At 43.1% G+C, this 27614-nt stretch overlaps 1 protein-coding gene across 16 annotated transcripts in view; it reads right to left on the reverse strand.

Moving 5' to 3' along the window:
- UACA (uveal autoantigen with coiled-coil domains and ankyrin repeats) overlaps nucleotides 1-27614 on the reverse strand; it is a 69895-nt gene that overhangs the window by 6217 nt on the left and 36064 nt on the right. For 6 of the 16 annotated variants that reach the window (XM_032469063.1, XM_032469054.1, XM_032469068.1 and 3 more), the window contains exons 2-16: nucleotides 26733-26866; nucleotides 24719-24807; nucleotides 22274-22382; nucleotides 21603-21667; nucleotides 16340-16410; nucleotides 16133-16239; nucleotides 13818-13999; nucleotides 12621-12658; nucleotides 9841-9909; nucleotides 8699-8806; nucleotides 8139-8171; nucleotides 7551-7649; nucleotides 5636-5672; nucleotides 4710-4762; nucleotides 205-2943 (exon numbers count right to left, since the gene is read on the reverse strand). In XM_032469063.1, the coding sequence (XP_032324954.1) occupies nucleotides 205-2943; nucleotides 4710-4762; nucleotides 5636-5672; nucleotides 7551-7649; nucleotides 8139-8171; nucleotides 8699-8806; nucleotides 9841-9909; nucleotides 12621-12658; nucleotides 13818-13999; nucleotides 16133-16239; nucleotides 16340-16410; nucleotides 21603-21667; nucleotides 22274-22382; nucleotides 24719-24807; nucleotides 26733-26866 (3933 nt within the window). Of the gene's footprint in view, nucleotides 1-204; nucleotides 2944-4709; nucleotides 4763-5635; nucleotides 5673-7550; nucleotides 7650-8138; nucleotides 8172-8698; nucleotides 8807-9840; nucleotides 9910-10455; nucleotides 10475-12620; nucleotides 12659-13817; nucleotides 14000-16132; nucleotides 16240-16339; nucleotides 16411-20279; nucleotides 20338-21602; nucleotides 21668-22273; nucleotides 22383-24718; nucleotides 24808-26732; nucleotides 26867-27614 lie in introns of those variants that run through there. The other 10 variants (XM_032469057.1, XM_032469060.1, XM_032469064.1 and 7 more) reach the window with 7 other exon arrangements.

Here is a 27614-nt window from a genome sequence, read left to right on the forward strand (position 1 = left end):
CTGTTTGTGTAACTGTACTTTTTTTCCAACTCCAATTTTTTTTTTTTTGCACACCCAGAGTCACGCTGAAAAGGTGGCATTTAATGGTCACTTTGTTTGTGCCTTCGTAAACCCGTCTTGTGGGTAAAGAGCCTCCTGTCCCCTGGCAGCTCTGCACTGGGGCTTCCAGTGCAAAGCCACGCTCACCAACGGTGTCAGGATTACCTTGTTATCTTTGGCCTCGATCTGCTTGGCGGACTCCTGTATTCTGCTCTGCAGCTCTGTGATGGTTGTTAAGGACTTGTCGCACCGCTCCTGCTGGTCCTTGATTTCTTGCTCGATGCTGAAATGGAGCAACTCCTTGTCACTCTTTGCAGACCGTTCCTTCTTTTTGGCACGCAGAGCCTCCTCACATGCCTCCTCGTACCTCCGATTCAGGTTGGCCAGTTTCTCATTTAAGCTGGAAACCTGCGTCTCCAAATCACTTTTCGTTGCTTTGTATTTAGACAGATCAACCACCTCTCTCGTCTCCAGTGTTCTCAGTGCTCGCTTAGTGCTCTGAATCTCAGCCTGGAGTTTGGAGACCTCTTCAGTTTTGTTCCGGCTTTCTTCTTCCTTCTCCCTCAAGCTGGCTTTGATGACCCCAGCTTCCTTCTCAAATGCCTCCTTCATCTGCAGGTGCTCTGCCAGGGGCACAGAGGCATTCTTTTGATTCTCCAGCATCTGCTGCAGCTGGGCGACTGCCTGCTGCTCCGTCTCGTAGCACCTCTGCTTAGCCCTCAGCTCCTCCCGGAGCGCCTCGATGGTGCCGTTAAGAGATTTCTTCAGGGCCTCAACCTGTTCCAGCGGGACGTGCTGTTTCTGCAGACGAGTTTGTGCAGCGAGGATCTCCGAAGTCTGCTTGGCGTTCTCCTCCGCCAGCTTCTCCTTCTCGCTCTTTGCCTCTGTGTACTTCTGCAGCAGGTCGCTCACCTGCCTGTTCAGCTCCTCTGTTCGCCTGCTCAGCACCCTCTCCGCCTGCTGGGCCTTCTCGGCGGCAGCGCTCCTATCCCGCACGTCCTTCTGCAAAGCGCGGAGCTCGGTCTTCAGCTGCTCGTTCTCCCGCTTGCGCTGCGTGGCCTCTGCCTCGCTGGCGTTCCACTTCTGCGTCTGCGCCGACAGCTGTTCTTTTAGTTCTTTCTCTGTGGCTTTGAACTTTCTCTCACACTCTTCAAGGCTGGTGATTGGGGTGTATTTCAGCTTAATGCACTCCTGGATGGTGTCGAGCTCCCGTCTCTGGGCCGCAATCTCGGCGTGCAGCGTGGCGATCTCCTCCTGGCCCCGCTGGTAGCTGGCCAGCGCTTCGGCGCCGCGGTCCTGCGCCTTCTGCATGCTCTTCCTCATGGCGCTCATCTGTTCCTCGTGCTCCTTCAGGCTGATGTACTCCGCTTTTATTTGGTTCTGAGTGTTCTCCAGGTTTCTTTTTAATTCTTTGTTCTCCTCTTTTATTTTCACAAATCCCTGATTTATATCTTCACATTTCTTCTTTGCGTCTGCTAATTCTCGGTTGGTTTTGTCCAACGTGCTAGTCAGCGCGGTTTTAACCTCTTCATGGGTTTCCACTGGCACGTGCTGACGGCTCACGGTCTGTTTCAAGTTAGTGTTCTCGGAAATGAGCAAATGTATTTTCTCTTTGTCTTCACCACATTTTTTATTAAGTTCAGACAGCTGTTTCTTAAGTTCAACAATAGTGGATTTCAGAGCCACGATCTCTTTTTCGTGTTTCTCAGGAGGCACAAACACAGTTTCCAGGCGGCTAACATTCTTACTTAAACTGGCGTTTTCCATCAGCAGTTTCTCCATTTCCAACTTCTTTTCTGTGTATTTCTGTGTCACATCTGAAAGCTTTTTATTCAAATCACCAACAAGTGCATCATGTGACTTTTTCATCTCTTCACTTACTTTCAAAGGAACGTAATGATCTTTCACTTCCGCTGTCAGGCTGTGCACCTGCTGGGTGAGGAGCTTATTATCCAGACAAAGCTTTTCGATTTCCTTCTGTAACGTCTGATTTTTCGATGTTAACTCAGTGACCTTCTTCCCAAGTTCTGCTGACTTCGGCTCCAGCCTGCTCCTAAGCGGCCCATGCTCCTCGGCCTGGACGTGCTGGGCCAGTCTGGCCCGTAAGCTCTCAAGCTCTCTCTTTAACTGTCGGATTTCGCTGAGTGATCTTTCGTACTCTCTTTCCACCTCCGCTAGTTTTTTCGCCTTCTCGCTCACTTCACTCGACAACAGGCTCTTCATGCTTTCAAACTTCTCGGCAGGGATGGCCAGGGCCAGCTGGGCCGACAGCTCCCTGAGCCGGCCCTCCAGCTCAGCAGCCTCCCTCCCGCGCTGCTCCCGCTCTGCGTGGCACCTGCTCACCTCCTCCTGCAGCCGCCTGCTCTCGCCCGCCAGCCTGCCTTCGTCCCTCCTAAAGCCCTCGACGAGCGCCTCACTCTGTCTGACCTGCTCTCTCAATCTGCCCACCTCTGCAGTCGCGCCTTCGTATTTCGCTTTCATGTCCTTCAGCTGGTCCTTCAGCTCCTCCGTGAGCCTATGGTTCCCGGCCGCTGCTTCACTTGTGAGGTGCTCCTTCAGGGCAAGAAAATGCGTCTGCATTTGCTTCACTTTGCCTTCCGACTCATACATTCTCCTCTGCACGTCTTTCAAGGCGTCTTCCAGCTGCTTTATCTGCTCATCTGAATCCTCCTTGACCCTCTCACACTCCAGCGCCAAGGCTTTGCACTCCGCCACCTTGTGAGCCAGTTCGTTTTGAAGCTTGAGTCGGTCCTGTTTGGCTGAATCACAGAAAGTTCTCATTGCTTCCAACTCTTTTTTTAAAATTTCACTTTCCGAGTATGAGGTTTGATTGGGCAAGGAGAGCTCCAGGGGTCTTAACATAGACCTGCTCTGCATGTGGACTGGCACGCCTGGGGAGGCACACTGCAAAAAAAAAAACAGTAAAACATTAGCCCCCGAAGCCTGAAGAAGACGCTTACCTACCAACCTCCTCAGGTCAGCAGCCACAGGGCGCTCAGACTAGTCTACCAGAAAGACACAGCACTGGTCTCTGAGGTGAGGAAGCAGCTCTGGGTGCGACTTCTTTAGTCAGCTCTCAAGCAGGGACATTTGAAAGCCTGCTCCCTTTAGTGTACTTCTGGAAGAACGAAGAAGGAAAATGGTCGTGGGCTCTGAGGAGGATTTCCTCTTTCCTTTCCCATTCGTAGTACCTGTCCACACATGAATGGCGCCTTTATCAAAACACATTTACCACTTCCATGCTTCACGGCACATACTGTGCTTAGAACTTCAAATTCTGAAGAAAGTCATCAGAATCCTTGAGTAAAAACAAGGGTTTTGCAATTTTAAATCTACGAAAAATTTCATAGAATGATACATTATTTCCTAACAACATACATTGACTTCTGAGGACCCTCTTTGTTAACTCCAGTGTAATGTTATTTAAATTACAAAAATAGCACCAAAATAAAGTTAGCTAGTATAACAATCATCAAGAGAACGTTAATCAACTCACAAAGTAGAACCACGTCGTCTTCTCTCACACAAAAGGATAAATTAGAATTTCGCATACATCTTACTACAAAATTTGATTGACATCGCGTTCCCTCTACTAAATGCTGACAAAAGAAGTATCATTTAACTTCTCATTGAAAGGGTTAATAAACATTAGAACATACAGCATCAAAGATTAAATTTAACTGTTTCTATTTTTCCCCATACACCTGTTACAGTAAGCGCTCTTTTCTTTAAAAGTAGTAATTCGTTGGGGAAAGCCCTGTGCTACGGGTGCCTCCCACGACGTTAACAGGCAGGCCTCCCCGTTGTCAGGTACCTCCACACGCCCTCCCAGGGGTCAAGAAGGTAAGTAACAGCACAGGTACTTCTCAGCCTCAGTCCGCTTCTGATTATCTTTCAACTTACCGACTATCTTTAGACTAAGACTATAACAAACTACCACACAGCTTCACAATTTCCATTTGCATTTTACTATAACCAAATGTTTATCTAATCTTCTTAAATATTATTTGGTTGATTGGCATCCGTTCTCTCAACTTAGACTCTCAGATGTTTCCAGCTTAGAGTGACCTCAGACATCATGGAGGCTGACGCAACTCCGCCCCAGATGTAGGTATGTTAGAAACCCTTCAAAAGCCCAAACGTCGACCAGCTCTGCAGGCCACAGAAGGCACTAGGAGCACAAGCCTGTCATAGCTGCTGGGGACTGAAAGTGAGGAGCAGACAGACAAGAAAATCAGACCGCACCCCCCACGGGAGGCTTTCTTCATCTCGAGGTGAATTACCAAGATACAGAAGATACATTTGAATGTAAGGAACAATGCACTTCAGGGTCAGAACAAACGTCTTTAGAATTATTCACACCTATTCTCCCCCTTAAATGAGCAAATACAAAGAGCTGACTGACTAACGTCAAAGAATACAGACATACTATCAAAGCCAATGAACTCCCAATTCAGATCTCTCCAGTCACTGTCACCAAAAATACTCTAGAGGGCACTACACAGAGCAGCACCTGCTTTCCTGAAACTCAGGACCACAGACCAACCTTCCTCTGAAAATGAGAACCTTACTCAGTGTATATTTACTTGAGAAACAGACAATGCTATTTCCTCTTTTTAAAAAGGTACAAATATTTTTATGTATTTTTAAAATTAATTAAAGTACATTACCTGTGAGTCTGTCATGTACATTTGACCTTGTTTAAGAAGCATATCTTCTTTTCCTAAATAAATCCAAATAAATGATGTCTTAAATATCACACCAAAGAGAGCTAGGTATTAACTGGGTGTTACGATCTCCTTTATTATTCAAATAAAAGAGAAACATGAGTTACAACATAAAATTATTTTGTTCTAAAGTATCCATACTTTTCCTTATTATCTCCATATACATAAGGAAAGCACCTATATTCTTCTGAATAGATACTAAGCTGGTTTTTAGAATTATGCAAAACTGTTAGTCTAAACATGCTAAATAATTGTTATAAAATATGTACATTGCAGTCAAAATAAAAAGTGTTCTTTGCAATTTATAGGATAATTACTACTATACTTAGCTGATGGATAATTTAATATTCAAAGGAAGCAAAAACTTAGATTTTCTAGAGAAACTATTTAAAACTGGAGAATAAGCAAAAGTGAAGATTAATTATACACAGTCTTAAAATAAGTAATAAATAAGCAACTGCTTATGAAACTTCTAGCTAATTTTAAAGGCTTGCCTGCACTGAGACCACAGCCAAAGGCTTCTTCAAGTCAGAAAGCTACGCTGGCGCCTCTTCCCACAGGAAGAAGCCCCAAATATCGCAAGACAAACGTCTGCCACCGACAAGACAAACCTGGCAATTCACGCAAGACACAGTTTAAAAGTCTAGGGCCCAAGGAAAATCAGAGCCTCAGGGAGGACCAGGCTGTTGGTCAGAGGCTACAGCAGGCTCTTTGGCCCCTCCTGGCTCCAGGCTGGAGGACAGCACACAGCAGCCGGATGGAGTCTTCCAACAGCGTATCACGGACACTTGGACAAAATAAAGAGGCAGAAGCAGTCTTCTCTGCTTGAACTGGGTGAACGGTAACGATATTTATACTTTCATACTTACGGCTACTGAAGTGACTTCCTGATCCTAAATGATCGCTCTGAAAGCAGAAGTATAAAGTAAAACATTTTAGGTGAATACTGTTTCCTTTTGCTAAATCCTGTGCCTAGTTCAGCTCTAAATGATTGAGTCATTAAAACCACATTTTCAACATTCCTTGTTCCTCGTGAGTGTCATCCTACGCGAACTCACAAAAAGGCAGAGCTCTAGCGGCAATTAGAGACGTCGGCTGGGAATAAAGCACTTCACTAAGCATTTTAGTAAAAGCAGCCAAGCGTTTCAAGGAAAAACTTTACTGCTCAAAAGAAAAAACAAGTGCGCCCCAAAGGGCCCAGATAAACTTCCGTGTTCTCTCAAGCTGTTCTGAGTGGAAAGCTCGTATGGTAGTTACGAGTTCAGGTTCTGGCTCTGACACTTCCTGTTATTTAGAAACCCCTGATGAGCGAACCGCTCTGTGCCTCAGTCTCCTCACTTACAAAGGGGAGACAACAGTAAAACGTACCACAGCAAGTTGATGTGTTTACTAAACGCATGTAAAGTGCACAGAGCAGCTTCTCGCAGGTGGCTGGGGCTATGAAGGTGTTAGCTACTACCAGTTTCACTATTACCTTTAAAAGGTCTTCAAATATGAAAAAAGATAGAAGCCACTACACTAGGTCATTCTTTAGCTTATAAAACTGTGTTTCTAAATAATCTCAGAATTCTGTCATTTAATATAAACGTATCTTTTTGTTTTATTTTTAAAAACGTACCAAGGCATAACTCACTTGCAATAAAGCACACGTGTGCAGTGCAATGAATTTCTGCACTTGTATACTTTGTGTAATCACAGCTCAGACCAAGATGCAGAGCATGCCTCGCACCCCCAGAAGCGTCTCCATGCCCCGGTCTAGGCAGGAACCCCTCACCAAAGGGCGGCCTCCACTCTGACCTCTCTCAGCACAGATTCGTTTTGCCTCATCCTGCCCATCAGAAAACTGGGATCAAGCAGTGTGTGCTGTGTCTGATCTCTCAGGCAACTTTATGTCTGTGGGACTCATCCACGCCTTCACCTACTTCTTCACAGCTGTGCCCATTTTTTTTATTTATAAAGAAAAATTTCACTTTTGTTATATACTCTGGAGTTATATTCCCCCCAAATGATAAAAGACTCACACTGAATCAGCCACTCTCTTCAGTGATCCCCCCCGCCCCAGCAATGAACAACACTCATAAAATACACGTTACGGCTTTAAGCCGCGCAGCTCAGAGCCAGGAGTGCGGCCACCCCCCGCAGGCAGCCGCTGAGGAAGCCTCTGGGCACCAGGGGCGTGCTGCTCCCTGATCGAGGGGTGTTCCGCTTGTGAAAATTCTTCAGCTTACACACTTTAACAGGTGTCTTTTCAATGTATATTGCATTTTGATGAAAAGTTTTTAAAAATTCATGGTCGTCAAAAAACTAACAGCAAACTGAACCAACAAAAGGCAAGTATATGATCTGAGAGTTATTAACACATTGCTCTCACCAAACAAATCTGTGTATGCACAAGATCCCTTCTGAGATGATCCTGGAAACACCCCTACTCATTTACATGACGCTTTTTATCATCGCCATCACAGTCACTGTAACTTTACAAGTAAAAAAGTATGTTGCTTTGAAAAGGTAAAGATGGACGAAGAGGAAAGTTGGGGAAGAGAAACTGGAACTGAACCAAATGTCAGCTTAGTCAATGTCGGCGACTTCATTTATCCTTTATACCAACGCCGGAGGAAGGGACAATCACCCCAACTCTGCCAAAGCGGCAGCGCGCTCAGAGACCCTAACTGAGCGGCCCGAGGGCACGCCGTGAAGAGGAGTGACAGCGCAAACGCAGGTCGGGCATCACGCCCTTTGCCACTGCCCGCGAGGAGCTACAGGAACTAATCAAGCCTTCTGTACCTCAAAATGCTTAAATCTGCTTCTCAGAGCCTCAATCGTTCGTAGGCTTTCTTCGTGTTGCTTTTCTTTAGCTGTCAAAAGGGACTTCAGCTTTTCTTTCTGAAATGGAAAGGAATAAATACAGAGCAAAATCACCCTGGGCTTGAAATCGGGTTAAAAATGTGGTTTAGAAAATGTGAATTAGAATTACTGTGAGGACTGCAGTTAATGAATTCTCTAACCTGATGGATTTTTAACAACTAGTAGAGCTGAAAATTTATATAAATATACTAATAAAATATACTATATATAAACAATATTATGAAAAGTACAAATCTCTGTGGTTTGTTTTAAATCTTATTATTTTCAGACGTTTTCTTTATAATGTTTTGAATTTCACATCTTCTCATGAACTTTCACAGAAAATGAGACATCGTCCTCACAAGACACCTTCCCAGTCACGCGCAGGCTTTGTTTCCCCCTCTGAGCAACAACCAAAACCAGACAGAGCCCTGCCCCCATCCCAGTTCAGGACTGAGCGCTCTCCTGCAGCACCGTCTTCCATTTACGTAACGTTTTACAGCTTTAAAGTAAAATTTATCAGCCTACCTCACTTTCCAGATCATCAGCAACCATGACTTCCTAAATTTAAAAACAAAAAGAGAAAAAAATGTATTTTCACTCTTAAAAGTTTATTTTAAAAGGCATGAGTTTGGCAAGTGTCTTTCAAAAAGGCTGGACACGTCTTTAAGACCAGGGACGAGGAGGTGACAAGAGTTTCTCGTACCCCGTTCCTGTCGTCTGCATCGTCACTCCTCCTCCTCGCTGACCAGGTCCAGAAGCACTTGTGATTCTCCGGAGAAGCCGTCAATCAGCTGCAGCTAGGACCTGCCCCCCCCCTTCTGGCTTCTGCCCACTCTCTCCTTCCAGCCCGACAGCCCCAGCCATAGCTCAGTGCTTGGACATCGCTCTGTCCTCAGATTTGACATTAGAAGTTTCACGTGAAGGTCCTCGTGAGCTACAACCTTCCCCAAGGGCAACGTCCTGACGTTCCCCCTCAGCGCCCAGCACCACGACCCGCAGGGACGGGCGACCACGAGCAGTCTGTTATTGGTGGTGGTGACCGGCAGTCAGACCGTCTTGTTTTCTATGCCCTGCGGGTTACTCACCTCATTCAGCTGCAGCTGTAACCCGTTGACTTTATCCAACAATATTCTCTGCTCTTGCTGAATTTTTCTCAGCCTCTCTTTCAGATCTTCATTTTCAGTCTCCAGATCCTTAAATAGTAAAGGTGACAGGTGCCAGACCAACTATTTTTTAAAGAGTAACTCTTACGGAAGAAACTTTTTAAAAGCAGCTCACTCTCATAAGCAGATAAACACACACATACAACAGCTTTAAGTATAAAGATACAATACTTTCAATGGCACCCAAATAATGTAAAATCTGTACATGAGAAATAACGTAGAGAAGGGCAGCCCTGTGACGCCTAGTAAGTGCAACTGCACGCAGGACAGCGAACCACCACGGCCCTAACAAACAGGAAGGAAAAGCGCCGCCTTCTGGGCAGAAGGGAGCCACACAGCACGGCGACTTGAACCTTTGCCTAAAACTCCTCAAGTCTGTGAGACTGTCCTCGCGCTGGTAACCAGCGCTCCAGGGCTGATTTTAAGGCTCCAACTTAAGGCCACAGTTTACGCTCTTAACGCTGCATAGGAAACTATGAAAACGCAAATAAAATGCTTTTGTTTTATCATATAGAAATGGCTATTCAATTTATATTTTAATGAAAATAAACCATTCAACTATGGCTCTTCTTCCAACAAAATCGAAATAATACTTATTTTTTTGAATACTCTGATGAACATAAAAGGTCGTTAACAAAATTATTTTTCTTAATAAAAATAAAAAATACTTCACAAAAACATTCAGATTTTTTTTTATTTACATTGGTAACCATCATTTTCATCATTTAATTTCTAAAATGAATACAAATTTATGATTTATGGTCCAAAACATATATTTAAATCAACAAAAAGTTATATAAAGTTATTAAATTATTTACTTCCTAGTATATACTAGAAAAACACTTCTTGTAAGATAAACTGACCCAAACGTTCACACCGAAGGTTAAGCCTTTCAGAAGCGGCTGGGCCAGAAGGCAGAGCCTGGCAGAGCCACCAGCCCTCCCGCTGCCCCTCCTGCCCCGACCCACTTCCCCGCGTGTCGGCTCCCTTTCCTCCCCGAGCCCCACGAAGACAGCGCTGGAACTCTGTGCAGAGGAAGACAGTAACCTCTTTTTCCTTTTTACCTGGAGGTTTTGGTGCTCCCTCTGATTTGACCTGACGTTTACTTCATCTACCATCTGCGTCAAATTTCGCTTTGGTAAAACATAAGAAAACACAGGTTAGCAAGTATGAGAATAAACAGAAGTCCATTTTCCTCAATAGGCAACACACCCACTTAGCGACTGTCAGCTTATCCAAGTTAAACGTTGCTGCACGTAACACAAGGTGGCAGTGTTTCCAAATGGGAAGCAGCTTTAAGGACACAGGCTTTACATAAATCGAGTATAATCTATTTTAAAACACTAAAAAGTAACGAAATTTAAAATCCTTACTGTTACGGATTTATTTTAACCAAAGTCACCAAACTTTAAAAAGGAGAATGTGTACTAGAGGCAAAACTCAAGGTGCACTATAAAGCGTCAGCAACCATTCCCAAAGAAAGAATTTAGTGCTTAAACAAAGGAGGGGGAGTTACATTAAGGCTGAAAGCAAATATGGAAATGATTCTCTTCTTTGACACGGATGAAGTAAAACACCAAGGGGTGTGATAAGAGAGAGACAGACAGTCCTCCGCCCACAGCCACACAAGAGCCTCGGGATGACTCAGGCGGGTACGTGTTCTGATTTTGTGCACTTACTGCTTTGAAACTTTATTCCAGCTCACAGATTTGCTTTAATAAAAACACAACACAATCATTAAATGAGGGAGAAAATAACCTTTTCTTGCCAAAGTTGACCTTTAAATTTATACAACAATTTAGAAAGTTATTTCTTTCTTCCCTTTTGAAAGCTAAAAAAAACCAAACCAAAAAAAGTGAATGCTTTAATTCTCCAAGATAATTTTATTATGTTTCATATTATTTGCCAAGTTTTGTTTAACCAAGTGTTTAAACCATCCTGCTAATGGGCTCGGATTTAGAATTAGAGGGACGAGTTCTCACTAAGACAATGCTCTGTGTCCACATTTGGCCCAAACTACATTTCTAGCCGTGCTCCTTCCACCTGAGGACTGTCCTCCAGGGGAGTCTGACCGGTGTTATCACACCACTTCCAGCCCCCCCTTCTCTCTGGGTCCCTGGTCACCTCTCCTCTTCTCTGGCTCCATCACGGCACATCACGCCTGCCACTCCGGCCCTCTACTGCCCACAGACACGTGAAGCATGCTCCCTCATCAAAGGCTTGGTACCTGCCCTTCCCTCTGCCCAGAGCCCGGGGCTCCCTCCTCACTTCCTTCAGACCTCTGTTGACTGTTCCTTCCTGACCCCACAACCTAAAATAGCTTCCCGCCCTCTCCCTCATCATTCCCCCACCTCCTGTTCCGCTGGTCCCCAAAGCACCTGCTGTGACATTTGATACTAAACACCTGTCTGCTTACTGTTCATCTCTCACTAGGCTGGGAGCTCCATGAGGGCAGGGGCTCTGAGCACGGATACCCCAACACTTAGCGCAGTAAGATGCCTCTGCAGATACCTGTTAAGCAAATAACTGAACACATTTTCTTTAACTAAACCGTAGCTTCTTGATAACAAGGATTATATGGCCCTGAGTACACGAACAAATCCTGTCTATAGCAGATATCTTAAAACGTATTCAGTAAATAACAGAGACAAATGAGTTTTACTGTTCCTAGCAGAACATTAACTCCATGAACTCACTCAGATAACTCCTAGAGCACTGGGCAGAATAGCATTCCCATATTAACATTCACTAACCCTTGATTTTAAACACCTGCACATTTCAGAAATCACTTTCCTCTGACCCTGCGTGCGCTGTCTGGCATAGCTAGAAGAGCGCACATCTCATTTTCCTCCACCCCTGCTCAGGCTACCTGAGGACTGGGAGAGGAGGCTCAAACGGCTGCTGCACGTGGCAGAGGGAGTGACAGCAGGCGTGACCCACGCGTGGACTACGTGTCCTCAGCTCTGACGGGCTGGAGGGGAGCACGCTTTCGCACAGCTTCCGGGCTCAGGTGCAAGGCAGAGAAATGACGCGGAAAGATGGCAAGTCGCTCAGGAGGCACCTGATCACCTCCTCCTCAGGGCTGGGAAGGACTCAGGCCCCCTCACTAGAGAAAAGCTGGAAGCCTGGAGGGCACAGCCGGCGGAGAGGGGAGCTGCCTACACCCGCTCTGGAGAGGCAGTGTGTGCGTACAGCAGCCCTGCCACTCTAACTCCAAGAGAGCTACTGAGCCTGAGACACAAAACCAGGGTTAAATGGTGATGTGATAATCAAGTTAGTGCGAGGTATGAATTATTTCATGTACTAACTTTTAAAAAAGTAAAGTCCTCATTAAATTAAATACATACAGCAAAAAAAGAAAAAAAATCAAAATGTTAACAGTGGCATTGAAATCACATACATAATCAGTTTTGAATTCTGTTTTCTCCATTTCTTATTGCATTGAAAGGTGTTTCCCACAGCAGGAGAATCTGGCCCTGTTACTTTGGGAGAACAGGAGAAAACTGTCCACGGTCTACCAGGACACCATCTGCCAGGAATTCACCACCTCAGAATCTCAACAAGGCGCCACAGCTCACTCTTGAGCGGGCTGGCTGTTCACGGCCAGCGATCAGGAGGCTACCTATGTCCCACTGGGCACATTTCACTGCCAGTGAGCCCCACCGTCCAGCTGAGCGGCAGTGTCAGGATAAAGCTCAGGGTCTCACACCTGGTCTCTACCTGCGTGTGACTGACTGAGGAGAGAGAGCAGCATGCGTTTAAACTCAAAACAGCTACGTACGGCCATCAACCAGGCTTACGAAGCACTTTACTTAGATTACACAATATAAATAATTTTTTTAACCTGTTGTAAAGATGGTCCTTTCTTCCAAAGTTCTCTCCCTGAAGATTTAAAGAGAGAGAGAGAGGAGAAAGAGGAACAGAGAAACAGCAGGTTAACTTGGGCAGATACACATTCCCTCATTATACAACTGAGTCAATGTTAAAGAAATAAATTTCAAAGTTTCTTTTAAAGCGGATGACCTTACAGGTTTTAAACAACAGTGAAACATCACTTTTGCAACAAATTGGCTTTTTTTTTTTTTTTTTTGCTACAACGTCCAGGTAGACAATACTCAACGCAAGGGAGGGGAAGCAGGTGAGAAATGCAAAATTTAAAGCATTCCTAAATTAGAAGGCAGCTTGTCGATATAAACCAAAACTGGAAGAGACGTGCATAACCTGAAACCTCCTGATTCAATTTCTAGGAAATCATCCTAAGGGTGTAATAAAAATACGCTGAAGTTTTATGCATAAAAACAGTCACTAAATGGTTATTTATATTAGTAACAACAACTTGAAAGACCCCTATAGAGACTTGCTTAATTGAATTAAACTTAAATAGGTGGGATTTTATGCATTAATAAAAAATCATACTGTAGAGAAAAATATTTATTCATGAGGGAAAAACTTTCAAATTGTATTATACAAAAAGAAATCTACAGCTCACTGCATGTGACCTCAATTTTATGCACAGAAAAGACTGGAAGGGCTTTCCTCGGTAATGGAGGCCCCTCAGTGGTAGGATGAGTGGCTAATTTTATTTGTTGTGTTTCTCTGTACTTCCCAATGTCTCTTCAATAAGCACAGAAAAATACTTAGTACAGGTATTCAATACATGTTGATTGAGTATTTTATATACACATTTGAACAATAATTCTTTTTTAAAACTCTGTAAGTATAAAAGAGCTTAAGAGCTTCACCCCTTCTCATCAACAAAAAACACACAGTGGTAAAATACTTGAACTGGCTGTTTCTTTTCAGTGCTTAAATTACTCCATGGTAGAGTAGGTCTGACTCGATAAATTGGACAATAAATGTAACAAAGCCAGCAATGACACTGTAAACCCACACAGCTGGGGCACAGAGGGGGACAGCCAACACTGTTTACCAGTGCGGAGCATTCTGCCCCTCACGAACTGGGGTGCTACCATCAAAATCTCTAAAAGCTGCTCTTCATCAGCCTAGTGAGACTCTCCTAGGGACGGAAAACTCCTGGTACCTCTGCTGGTATTTTCCGATGCAGTCTTCAGTAAGGTTAGGATGTCCAGGTTGTCCCCAATTCTTGCGTAGTAAGAACTGTCGTGGCCAAGGGCATCCAGCAAGGTTACATCAGCACCATTTTTAAGTAAGACTTCGACTGCATCTTTGCAACCATACTCGCAACCTAGCATGAGAGCGGTCCTAGAAGGGACGACAGAAGAATAAAAGACCTTGAGAAGGATCCAAGAAAAGATTTCAAAAATCCCTTTCGGAGGCCCCCATCTTAAAGAAGATATTACTTTACAGAGCCGTAGTCATTACAGACACAGATTTGCTTCACACTTTTATCTCACATTCTGACTTCGCTGCATCTGTAAAAACACCTGCTGTGTCTCAGTGTGCAGGGCCAACGGCTGATACCACCTTGCATGCACCTGTGACGTCTACCCCCAGATTAACCTCCTTTGTTCCAGGCGCTCTGTGTCCTACAAGTAAACTGCCGCAAAAATCTTTCACAACCAATACTGTCACCCTATCTGTGCAAAACCTACAACAATGAACCCAGACTATTTAAATCACTTGGTGAACTGAACCGCACCGTGCAAACCTCCGCAATGGGTCCCTTCTACCCCGAAGCAGGGATCAGTCGCCTGCTCCTGATTCCTGTCTTTAGAAGAACCTTTCTTCTCCTTCACATCTCCTTCACATTTTCACACTTAGTTTTGAAATTTGCCTTCTCAAATAAACCTTCTTTGATTAGCCCCATTATCCTGGACCATTGGTCTATTCTGCCATGACAGAATCTTCAGCACTTAAAGATTTAATGGCATATTGGCAAACTGCAATAGTGCAACAATTAAGCACATCACTGATATGTAGAAGGGCCCCAGACACGCTCTGGTTTTACTGAAATGAAATGAAATGAAATGAAATGAAATGAAGTGACTTATCCTGCATGTAACTTTGTCTTCCACTGGGAGTGCTGGATTTCATCATGGGCCTGGTTTTTGCCTTTCCTTTATGTCTGTTCTCGTTCTCTCTTACACTCCCCAGCAGTTGCTGGGGTGCAATTTTATATGTAACAGGCATTAACAAGGGTGTGTTATTAGGGGGAAAATACACAGATAAGACAGGAAGAAAAAAAACACTTGAGTGCAGAGTATCAGAACTGAGATTTTAATTTATTTTTAAAATCATCTGCTATGCAGTCTAAATATAATACACACTGCCCTACCTCACTGGTATTTTTGGAAGTTCCAATGAAAAAAACAGAGACAAACATCCTTGGAAAAATATAAGATCTATTCAAAAATAACGCATTATATTCGTGGATCAAAAAGATCATCCCTCTCTGATCTTAAAATTTAATTATGCTTGGAGTCAGATTATGGTACCACAAAAACAAAATAGTATTTAAAAAGCTACTTTCTTAAAAATCATGTGAATGATTTAACTGCTTAAGAATTTCCTCCTTTGAGATGCCTGAACAACAGGAACAATTACAGCTATAAAATCTGACATCCAAAGACTATTTTATTATACTTATCTGCTTCCAGTGAACTATGCACAATAGAATACATGTTTAGGGGAATAAAATTAAGTCAAAAGAAACCAACAATTTACCAGCAATCATCTGTAAAATCTCAGAAACCTGTCATAAATTATTGTGATGCTTCCACTGGTGGCAGGGATGTATTTCAGATGCTCTGCTGTCAGCCTGCGAACAGCGGTGATACACCAGACCCAGGGAAGAAGACAGGGAGTCACAGAGAGAGACGGCATGTCAACTAAAGTGATGTCAAGTACAGACGCAGAAATAAATGAAAGGAATCTGTACTGGGGTCCAGAAATGAACTCAGTTCCAGGGAAGGAGCTGGCACAGCGCCCGGACAGAAAGGAGAGGAAACACTCTGAGAAAGTCTACACTGAAACACATCAAGCTCCGGGCACCCAAGGACTGCTTTACTCTCAAAAGATTCACTAATGGAGAAGCAGGCTGTGGACCTGAGTTTTCATCCTTCTCCCTTATTTGAGACCATTTCATTAGAGATTTTTCTGTAAAGCTTAAAACAATTAGGACATAATTCCTCGCCCTGCAGTTCTCTGATCTGAGCACAGGCCCTAACCACTGTCTGTATCCCAAGGGGACCCTGGCATCGTCCCCCTGCCTCCCTCTCCTTCCTTCTTCAGCAGACGCTGAAGAGAAGTAAGAAGTGGGTAATAATGCCAAGGGAGGGGGAGCCACGGGGGACGGAAAGGCCAGGTCACAGCAGCAGAGCTTCAGGGTCACCGTGCATCCCGCAGGTGTCTGGGAGGCTGCGAGGAAAGAATTACCTGTTCTGTTTGTCCCTGGAATTCACATCCGCCCCTCTGTCGATCAGCAGCTGACATATGGTTGGCCTGCACATCTGAGTAGCCAGAACAAGTGGTGTCCGCCCATCCTAAGCAACAAGAACAGTAAGACGGCGTTAGGACAGCAAAGCTCCCAAACATGACAGTCAGAAACCCGGTGGAAATAAGAGCAGACACGAGCTGACGTACCACGTCTTTGGCATGCACCGAGGCCCCGTGGTCGCACAGCAGCTGTATGCTGGAAGGGCAGTCCGCCATAGCTTGGAGGGACAAAGGAGAGCGACAAACAGTGAGCACCTGCTGGCAACACGTGGGGTCTCGCTAGATCCATTAAGACCTGAATTCTCCAGGCCCTAAGTACCAAGCTTCACATTCTTCACTCTCAGCTTAGCATCATAAGGATCGACTTTCTATCTGGAAATGGATTAGACAAGAATATTTTGTAAATTTTATATGATTTATTAGGACCAAGGAATACTGTCATCCTTGCAGAAGACAAGAATATACTGCTGTTCTAAGGGTAAACATGGTAATGGAAATGAAACTTAAATTTCCTATTTATAGTATATTTTTAGATATGGCTATGACTGACTGGATCCTTGACGTGTTAGCTCAGTTTTTTTTAAAGAATCAAAATTTTTTTAACAAAAGAGCCACAGTAAATAGAGTATGACTCATACAATTCGTATTTACTTTTCAAAGCAGAGACTGCAGGGTCTTCCTTAAATGACACAAAAAGCACGGTCATTTTGCTAAAAATAACATTATAAAATTACATAATGCTTCTTCTCTGACCTCCTAGATTCATATTTGTATCAGGAAAAATTGTTAAAATCATAAAATAGGATTGTGTTTATACACCCCATGAATTTTTTTCTAAGTTTTATGAGTTGATAAATTATATGAGTTTTATGAGTTGATAGATTATCTGCACAAAAAGTACTAAGTCAGTGTTCTTTTTTTACGAAATTCAATACAATAAAACCAAACACATATTAAAAAATTATGTAAATTTTTCAGTTCTAATGTCTTTAATCCAGCAAGTCTTTTATATAAAATACATAAACAATCATAAAAAAAGATAAACTGAAACTGAATACATTAGTTTAGGAATTATAAAATTAACAACAATTCAGGCCCAATTAAAAATAAGAATAAAAAATGTAAAGCATAACAAATTCCAGAGTCATGCAAGTTGAACAAGCAAAGTCAGCACTAAAGGTGCTATGATGGACAGTGCCAAGGGTTCACCCTTCCTCCCGTGGCAACGAAACGGCCCTGGGCACAGGGCGGCTCGCAGAGGCCACAGTCCCAGCCACCTCTGCTTGCAGGCGTGGCCACATGAGCTAGATCACGCCAGTGGAATCTGAAGGAGGGATGCGTGCTACCTTCTGAGCCTGGAGCTTTAAAAGGTGGTTATACCTTCCTCCGTAATCTTTCCCCTTCCTGTTAGCAACAGAACAGGTGCCTGCTGTCTGCTTTAGCCTTAGAGATGAGGACACCCAGGCAATGAAAGGACTGCAAGATGGAAAAAGTCTGGGTCCCTGAGTCACCGTACAGAGTGGAGGCACAAGGCAACTGGATCGTCAGGACTATGACATGAAAGAAATACATTCTGGGTGTGGGTGTTTTTTTTTTTAAAGCCAGTGTCATTTTATTTTGGCCTTATCCTTAAACAAGACAAAAGCTGCCATCAGAGGAGCCGGGTGCCACTGTAACAGACACCTAAATTACACGGCACTGGTTTAGTGGCTGGTGATGAGTAAGCACATTCCAGGCTAGAAACCTTGTGATGCTTCTCATGCTGTGGGAAAGCATTTAACAGATCTGCCATTTGTGCTGGTTTACAAGGCGTCCTGTGAGATGGGAAGAGTCCAGCTCACGAATGACCCCAAGCCGCATGCCAGCCTATACCAGTCAACAACAAGCAGCTGACACTTGAGCTCTTTATCACATCAACTCGGTCTTCACTTTAACCTCCCCTGCACACCTACTAAACAGATCTAAGATTTCAATGGGTTAGGCTGTACCAGTTTTAAAAACAGGGATAAAACCTATACTATACAGAAAATTACACATACTCGATGTAGCATTTTGATGAAACTGACATATGCAGACACTGTAATGCCATCACCACAATCAAGGTTCTAAATACACACATCACTTGCACAAATTTCCTTGTGCTTTTTTGTGTGTATGTGTGTTTTGTTTGGGATTTGTTTTTTGTTTCTTGTGTTTTTTTTGGTAAGAATACTTACCAAAGTAAGTATATATATATACTTAATATATTTTAAAGTACATATATAATATATACTCTTAATATATTTTAAAGTACATAATACCATATCGTTAATTGTGTGCAAGACATTTATATTATATTAAACAATAATTACATATATATATTTTTTGTATAATAATTTTTGTATAATTTTTTTGTCTAATAATTTTTGTATAATAATTGTATCTCAATAAGCATAAAAAATAAAAGGAAAAATAACTGGAGAAAGCTGAACACTGACTAGGTAAACATTTTCAAATGCATTAGATGTAATAACGGATTGCACTTAGGTTACAAAATAGAATCATTATCTTTCAGAGATACAAACTGAACTGTTCATGGACAAAATTAGATGATGTCCTGGATCAGGTTTAAAATATGCCAGCAGAGGAGAAGGGGGGGAGGCACAGACGAACCACAGCTTATCATATGTTGACACTCTGGGTGAACGGCACAAGGTGTTTTAATATAATACGCTAATTTTGCTTTAAATTTTCCATCATAAAAATTTTAAATAATTTTAAAGCAATTACTAATAAGGTTGGATTAATTAAAAAGACAACTACGAAATGGTGGTACAACAGAAATATCATGACCTGTATTCATGCTTCATCAAGCAGCAAAATCATTTTTAAACGTCCATCAAGCACAATAAATTAGTGCTACAGAAATGAACTGTATTTTTTACGATTTTAAATTTAATTTGAAACTTTGTTTCGATGATTCCTTAACTATACAAGCTTGATACGTGTATTATATATGAATCTGGGTTTATGTTTTTATTTTTTAATCATGTAATTAATATGTTTCTAATTATTTAAGTAGCAATACAAAATTATCATTAAAATATAAAATAAAAGTAAAACTATAGGAAAGTCACAGGGATCACTGTGAGGCTCAAATGATAATGTATGTAAAAATGCTTTGCAAATAATACCACTCTATACAAAAATACAAGGAAAAACACATTGTGTGAGTGACTAAACTACTATAAAAGTACATGAAATTGGAAGAAAATCAAGGAATAAAAGTCTGAAGGAAATGTGAAGTGCAACACATTTCTAACAGAGACCCCTCTAACACTACGACAGATAGTCTACATACAGGAAAGGAAAGGGTAATGTTTTTTCCTTTTCTTTGAATTTCTAGTTAACTAGGAATTTGAGCCTTAGAAGAGTCTGGCCAGGGGCCAGACTATCTTATGTTGCAAAAATCCTTAACTATCTAATTTTTTTCTAAGCGTTTTCTTTGAGACACCTAAAGAATAATGCAGATACATTCTGATGGACAGTATGATTAATAAAGTCCACAAAAATACTAGTACAAATCTCTTTTAAAACAGAGCACACCACAGTGATATGCAATTCCGCACTGATGCCTCTAGATCAAAAAAGCCTTGCCACCTTGAGTTAAGAAGCCACTACACGCCAGGAGCTGTCCGTGATTAGTTACCACCACCCCCGCCACAGCGTTAACTCCATCCTGCATCTGGGAAAACGAGGCTCAGACGTGTTAAAGAGGTCAATACAGTTTTCAAGGAAAAGTCTTTCTCCTTCCCGTCTCTCCCAGCAGTTCCCAAACACATGGCACTCACAGCTCCCTGAGAGCAGGATCACGGCTTTCGCACCTCTGGATTTTCAGTATCTAGCAAACTGGCCTGAAATAATGGCTGAATGAATCTTTCTAAGCTGTACAATCTAACAAATTTCAAATCTGAGTAAACAAAGAGTTCAAAACATTTTGTCTCTCCATGAATTATACAAATCTATGCATGTTAAAACTCTGACATAATTTAAATGCCTAGCCATTTTAACAGAGGCTCGTCTATGCCCAAGTGAACCCTTGGCTCACCTGCGTCATGAAGTGCGGTTCTTCCTTGCAGGTCAACGCGTTCGGTGGGGCAATTGTACTGTTAAAACGTGGGAATTTAGTGATGTAGGAAAGGTTCATTTTCAAATTAAATACTGAGACTCTAATGAACAGCTATTATTTAATCTTAAAATATTCCATTTATCAAAGACACTAAAGACTACTAGACAAGTCATGAATATTTTGACACGCAACAAACATAACAACGCTATCCTGTAAATTTAACAGTATTCCACCAAACAGGAAGACACATGGCACACTACAATAGTGCGGGGTAGAGGAACTATGTTATTGTTTGGGTTTTTTTTTTTTCCAGCAAGAGTTCAAGTTTGAACAATTGCATCAGAAAAAAACAAACGAGCTCTATTGTGAAACTCGGTGGCAAACATGCTCAATGAAGTGTGTGACAGGTCCTTTAACTGAAAACTTTTTTTTAGGTTTTTAATTCACTTTTATTTGTATTTTTCAATTTAAGAGAAGAATGACTCCCAAGATTCTAATCCAAATAGTTACATAAACAACATTATTTCCAGGCTGACTTTTAGAAGAACATTTTAATTTGCTTCTGTAAATATTTGAGAATACAATGTAATTGTATGGTATCTGTTAGGTCTGTTCAGACATAGTTACTGGAAAACATTTAAGATTAAAGGGCCAAGTAGTAATAGGGACTTAATAATACAGCAGATGGCAGCTTCTACCACTTTCTTAGTATTAGGAAAGAACTCGACTGTGGCAGACAGAAGGCACATCAACAGAAACAAAGTGTTTGGAAGGGACAGGAAAGTTAGTTTTGCCCTTCTCCCCAGATGGATGCGCACGCGCGCACACACACACACACACACACACACACACACACTGCAGTCCTCTGCAGTTCTGGAAAACTTAATTTAGCCCACTAGCTCATAGAATTCTGTTTGCCTGATTACAAGTTTGACTAATGCTGGGATTATGTACCCTAAATTACTGATGTTTATATAGAAATATACAGATCCTATGCTGCATCACTTCATCTCAAGTCATACACCAGACAGCAGAAAGTTCCAATCTCCAGCCAGGGTCAACAGGAAGGTCAAGTGCTTGCTGTTTATTTTTAATACACTGAGTTATGCAATTCACTTCCCTCAGAGTTTTTGCTCTTTATTGTTCACATTCTTTCAGAAGTGATGGAAAAAGTATCATCTAAGCTGACAATCAAAGCGAGTCTACTATTGTCGTTCATCTCCAGTTCCAAAAACACATTGAAAACACATCTCTTATTTTCAGTCAAAATAACAAAGCTGCGGTATTAACCACTTTCGTTACCTGCAGAAGTTTCTGCAGACACAACGCGTGCCCGTACTTTGCAGCCAGGTGGAGAGCGTTCCTCCCTGTAAAAGAAACCATTTTCACCGTGGGATGAGGGGCGTTTTCTTCACAACTGAACTTCCCACGAAAGTACGACTCATTTTTCCAAAATGAGTTGACAGAACACTTCATTTGTAGGCATGCTCTAAGTTTCTAAGATAGTTCACCTAGTTTCAGATTTTTATTGGAGATAATACACACACCAAAACAATGAGGGTGGAAAGAAAAATTAAACGTACAAGCTCACAAAAGAGCAAGAATTCTCTTATTTACCACTGAGTCTCCAACACCTGGAACAGTGTCTGAGACAGAATAAGTAATTAAACACCAGCATATGAAAGGAGGGAGGGGAAGAGAAAGAAAAGAAAGGAATGGGGGTGGGAGGGAGAGAAAGACAGCTAGATTTCACATAACATTTCCAAATAGGCAGTGTGGCTACTAAGACGGAGAAAGGTCAGAGGGGTGAGTCAAAGAAAGGGTATTCTCCAAGTGATTTTTATGCTTCAACTAAAATTCAAAGTTTACTAAGAGATTCTGTCTCTGAAAACCAGACGACTTGTTCAAATACGTGTACTAAATAAAATGTGCAAATTTAAAGGAAATGCCGAGGACGGCAGAGAACAGGTTACCAGATAATCCAAAAGGTTAACTCTGAACAGCGACAAAGGTGACGTGCACAGAACGTTCTGCTCCAAACGCTATGGCTCCTAATCGCACTTCTGCATGCATACACGTCCCCTGGGTGGTGAAAAATATTAGGGTTTCTCCAGACTATTCCAGCTTCTAGTCTTTAATGCTCTCAATTTCCCTCTAACTTCATAAACTTCTTAAAATGTAATTGGACTCCACAATTAGACCCTTCTGCTAGAAAAGAAGTAACTGATGTTCTGTTCATCCTGGATGAAGAAATAAATTGACTTTCAACCCTCATTCGGTTTTACATGTGTTTAGATATGTGAATCAGTTTTCCTGAGGCTAATCACTTCTGTGCAGCAAACAGGCTCTAGAACAAAAAGCAGTGACTCCAGACCTTCGAACAGATACAGACACAGCATGCTCAGCCCTCCCTGAACGTCCTCTAATCACAAACAAGTCAGACGTAATGATTTCAAATTTCACTCTGCTGCCGCTCATGGGCAAACGTCCTAGAAACACTTCACATCGTGAAAAGTGACTAGAATGACGGGCACTAACGTGGAAGTGAGAGGGACCACTGAGTGGGTGGTGGGGACACAGTGGTGACAGTCCCTGGTGTTCACCAAAGTGCCGCAGAAACTTGGTCACAGAAAAATGTCAGGCGAGGGCTAAGGACACACCAAACCCAGCCATCTGAGACAGAGCAGCATGAAATCATGGAAACGTCACATCTAAAGCATGTCCCCGTGAATTACACCGAAGGTGCATACTTGGCAAGACCTGGGTCACGAATATCTCAAAACTGCATTAGTTTGAAATTTGGCTGTTTTCAATTCACTTTGGTATTGCTAGCAAGGAAAGAAGTTAAGATAAAATATGTAAAGATTTGTTAATCAAATTTTTATCAGATACTCACATCTGGATTATAACAGACAATGTAACAGCGAATGAGACATGGTCCTTGTCCTTAGGAAAGGGACTCAAACAACTAACATAATTAAACAAATCAAATAAAAATATGACTAAACAGCAAAACAAAAGACAAGATGTGAAGCAGGTGTGTGGGAGCGCAGGGTACGAAGTGATGCCTGCTGAGCTGGGGAAGCGTCTGAGCTTCAGATGCACTAAAGGAGGGGGGTCAACAGTCACTCAGATTGGCCACTAGGCAAGGCTGTCCAGCGCAGAAGAAAACAGACAAAAATGAGGAAGACACTTGTTTGAACTGGAATCAGCACAATAAATAAGTCTTATGAGTTCCGAAAGGGCATGGTTAGTCCAAAATTTCTAAAAATAAATATTATTCTACATCAATGGAAAACACACACACACACACATATATATATATATGTAATAAACAGCTTTTTGTTCATTCAAAGGTGGCAGATAAATTGAGTCTGGTCTTCAGTCAAGAATCTGACACACCTTTAGGTAAAGATTTCCCTCACTAACTCTTTTGTCATCTGCCTCCCTCTCCTGCCCTTCCACTTCTAAACACAATGCTGATTAACCAGTAATGTATTTATTTGTCCATACGTGAAGTCACAGAATAAACCATTAAAGTCGTTAAGGAAATCCTCTGCTCTAGCTCAGCTCCCACACTTGACTGATGAAGAAAGGAGAAATGCAGAGAGATGAGCTGCCGAGAGCCCCAGAGAACTGAGGACCACCCAGAGGGACAGGAAACTGGCGCGTTCCCGGAAGAAGCGCAAAGGCTGTCTTCAAATACTGAAAAGTCGGCCTTGTGAGGTGCAAGCTTGTGCTGCAAGACATTAGAAGGCAGGGGTGGGGATGACTAAGCCTAAGCAGAAGGTCTGGTCGTCAGAGACAGACTCAAACTGTGTCAGAAGTCGTTTTTTATCAGTACTGCTAGCCAGTCACAGAACAGGTCTCCCCCGGGCACACTGACTGACTGCGACTCGGGCACCGAAGGACCCGGGCAAGGTACTGAGCAGCTCAGCGCCCAGCAGCCTCATGGCTGGGCGGGAGGATGCAGTGAGTCAGGACGGGTACAGCGCTCGGCAGAGCAGCGACACGCGTGTTCCACAAGGGGCAGTGGTTCTCGTTCGGGTCACTGTGGGGGATACTGTTGTTGGTACGAGGCAGTGAGCTCCCCATCACAAAACACGTCCAAGCAAAGGCTGAGTGACCTCGTGACAGCGAGGACGCATACACTGAAGAGTGTAGGGTGCAAATGGCCCCTGAAGGTTCTCCAACATCTGAGCTTCTCGGGTTTGGAAACACCGTGGAGACCAGCCTGGACTTCAGGGCCCCACTGCCCACCGGTTCAGGCGTCTTTTCTCCTGCAACCCTGTGCTTGCCGTCTCCCCTACAATGGTGCTCACAAAGGACTCCCCCTCACCAATCAGGTCTGATTAAGAGCACCAGCCGGGGACCACGCCTGCCCCCTCTGCTCTGTGCTGATGCGGAGGCGAGCATACCTGCGGTGTCGCTGGTTGTGATGTCAACTCCATGAATGAGGATGGCATTCAGACACTCGAGATTTCCCTTTGAGGCCACAACATGAAAGCTAAACAAACAGAAAGGTGTCAGTGAGCTACGACCCTAGAGAAGGCAGTGACGAGGCTGACGGTGCTCCTGCGCCCGAGGGGAGGGGCAGGCAGGCAGTGGGCCCCTGGCTCTCCAAGAGGCAGCGACTCTGCCCCACTTTGCAGCGGCAAAGGGCCACACCCCAGGAGAGGCCAGCAGGAAGAAAACGGGTCCTTGCAGGGACCACGGCCGGGCCTCAAACACTTCGTTTTTGAAGCTAGGTAAGGGTTCAAGAAGCACGGGTTACTTCTGTCTTACATTTCAAAATTAAAAACTAAAAAAAGTCATTCAAAATAAAACTATTTTTATAATTACAGAGAACATACTTGTGATATGTCCTATATTTGACTAAATATAAAATGCTTTAGTGAAGAAATACAGCTTGTGTGAGTAACATAAGTAACTCAAGTAACAAAAGGAAAACGTCCCTACGACTCCCACAAGGAACTCTGCGTCCTCCAGAGAGAACCTCAAAGGCTCACGCTGCTCAGGCAGTTCACAGTTCCTCAGATTACACCAGATTTTCCTAACTCTGACCATTAACACAATCTCACTCAAAACTGAATCTTAGATCAGAAAAATCTCAACAAAAACTCAAGCAAACGTTCATTCAAAACACACAAAGCACGATGGCCAGAACTGAAGAAATAAGGTTTCACTGAAGATTCTCATCCCAGAGAAGATCCTTCACCTTTTAATATCTTGGTGTTTAGGGAAAAAGAAATAAGAAAAACAGTTACGTTTCACTACTTCTACTATAAGTCCTACAAACAGCTTGAAATTTAGTAAAAATAGAAGCAAGACTCAAAACAGCCAACGTCCCTGGGGCTGTCAAACCGCCCGCCTGACAGACCTGAAAGAGTGCTAAGAACCGGGGCGCCGCCAGCTTTACCGCTCTCGTGGACACCAGGGCTTCAGGTCACGCCGGGCTGCTTTCGCTGCCCTTAAACATCTAAGCGTTCGAAGGCAGTGACCTGCATCGAATGTTAACTGTTCACTTCCTAACATTCATTTCTATATTTAGTATCCAGTTTCCAGTTATAATATTCTAAAAAAAAAAAATTCACATAAGTGTAAAACTGAGGAATTTTAGGAAATGAGACTTCTCTCCCCTGACTTGGGAAGGCTTCCCAGGTAAGGCTTTCCCTGCTGTGCTCGCAGAGAGCCGTAACAGCATCTAGATGCACCCTCTAACCCAGCGGCTCCCCATCCTCAACAGGAAGGAAAACGAAGACTGGGGAGGCGTGGGAGGAAGGACACCCGGTTCACAAGAACACGGACAGGCCAGGCGTCCTCCCCAGGAACACAGTGGCCAGAGGGCAGGGTCCCCACCCATGTCTCCCCAGCCACACTGGTCATTCTGCCTCCCTAATGCCTCAGATGTTCTCACTGAAATTAATTACCCAATTCTAAAAGTGGACTGGGGGTCAAGAGGAAAAGGCAGTGTAATTTACAGAACTCTTCCAAGACGGAAAGCTTGGGTTCACATTCCAGCTCCGTGGCTTTTAATGGGGCAGCACCACGTTGTTGCACCTCTGTGAACTTTCCCCTGCTTCCGTTAAACAGCCACTGGGAGGACCAAACGTGAAAGGAGCGTAAAACAGCTGATAAACGAAAAGTGTGCCAGATTAAATGCACCAGATAACCGTGGACAGATCGCCACGGGCCCAAACAGCTAGGCCCCTGGGTAGTATTTCAATAGTCTCTCTCGCACTTGGAAATCTTTCAGACTGAGAACAATTAATAGTCCAAAATGTCTGAAGGCCATGTTTGAAAGATTTTATCGTGTGGGTTTTGATAAAGACTTTTTAAATTGAACGTTGACAACCACAATTCACAAAGTTCACTTGTACCCCAAGGGTCGACCCAAACTCCCTGCAGGGAACTACCAGCAGTAATACTTACGCAGACCTGCCTTCCACGTCTAGTTTGCCCGGACTGACGCCCTTTTTAGCCAGGATTGAGGACACCTTTTCTACATCTCCTCTTTCTGCTGCTTTCATCAATCGGTCATCATACTTGTTCCAATCTGCCGCCTGCTACAAAAAGGAAAACAAGTAAGCATGGCATACTATGCACACTGTATTAGTAAGACTTTCTAAAGAAGGAAAAGGGAGACGGAAGGGAAAGCTGCACTGCATAACTCATCACTCAGGCTCCAGCAACATCCCAAATTCCTTCCTCCTGCTGTGCTAACTTCACAAAAAGAATCTTTCCAAAACACATGATACGTAAGAAGTAATTTAAATTACACTTTAGAGAAAAAGGATGTTTCTCACGTTCTCCCCTGTTTTCTTTGCCTTCAGAGCAAAGAATGGAAATTAGTAAGTGTTGAACACCTACCCTGTGTCAGGCATAAATTACTCAAACAACCCTAATAAACTAGAATGATCATCCCCATTTAACAGATGAGGAAAGTCAAGGCTCAAGGGACATTAAATGACTTGAGCGGCCCGATCATGACCTCTGCAATCAGTGTGCTGTTCTCCTGTTCCCTAACTCACGTTTTCAGGTCTGGCTCTGGTTATCTATCTCCCAAGACCTTTAGATGCAAAGGAATTCTGTATACGTTTTAAGAACCTCTACCACTTGTTTAAAAGGTACTGTTGGAAATATAACTACAGAGGCAAATTACATACACATACGCTCAACAGAAAAAGCAATCCATTATGCTTATGGTTTAAAATAACAAGAAACTCCTACTGAAGAAAACAAACAAACAAAAAGACTGAAGTATTAACTACTTCAAAATCCGAAAACTATAGGATTACAGGTGACTTTCATTTT

Source organism: Camelus ferus, chromosome 27 (genome assembly GCF_009834535.1).
Source record: "Camelus ferus isolate YT-003-E chromosome 27, BCGSAC_Cfer_1.0, whole genome shotgun sequence".
NCBI classification, from domain to species: Eukaryota; Metazoa; Chordata; class Mammalia; order Artiodactyla; family Camelidae; genus Camelus; species Camelus ferus.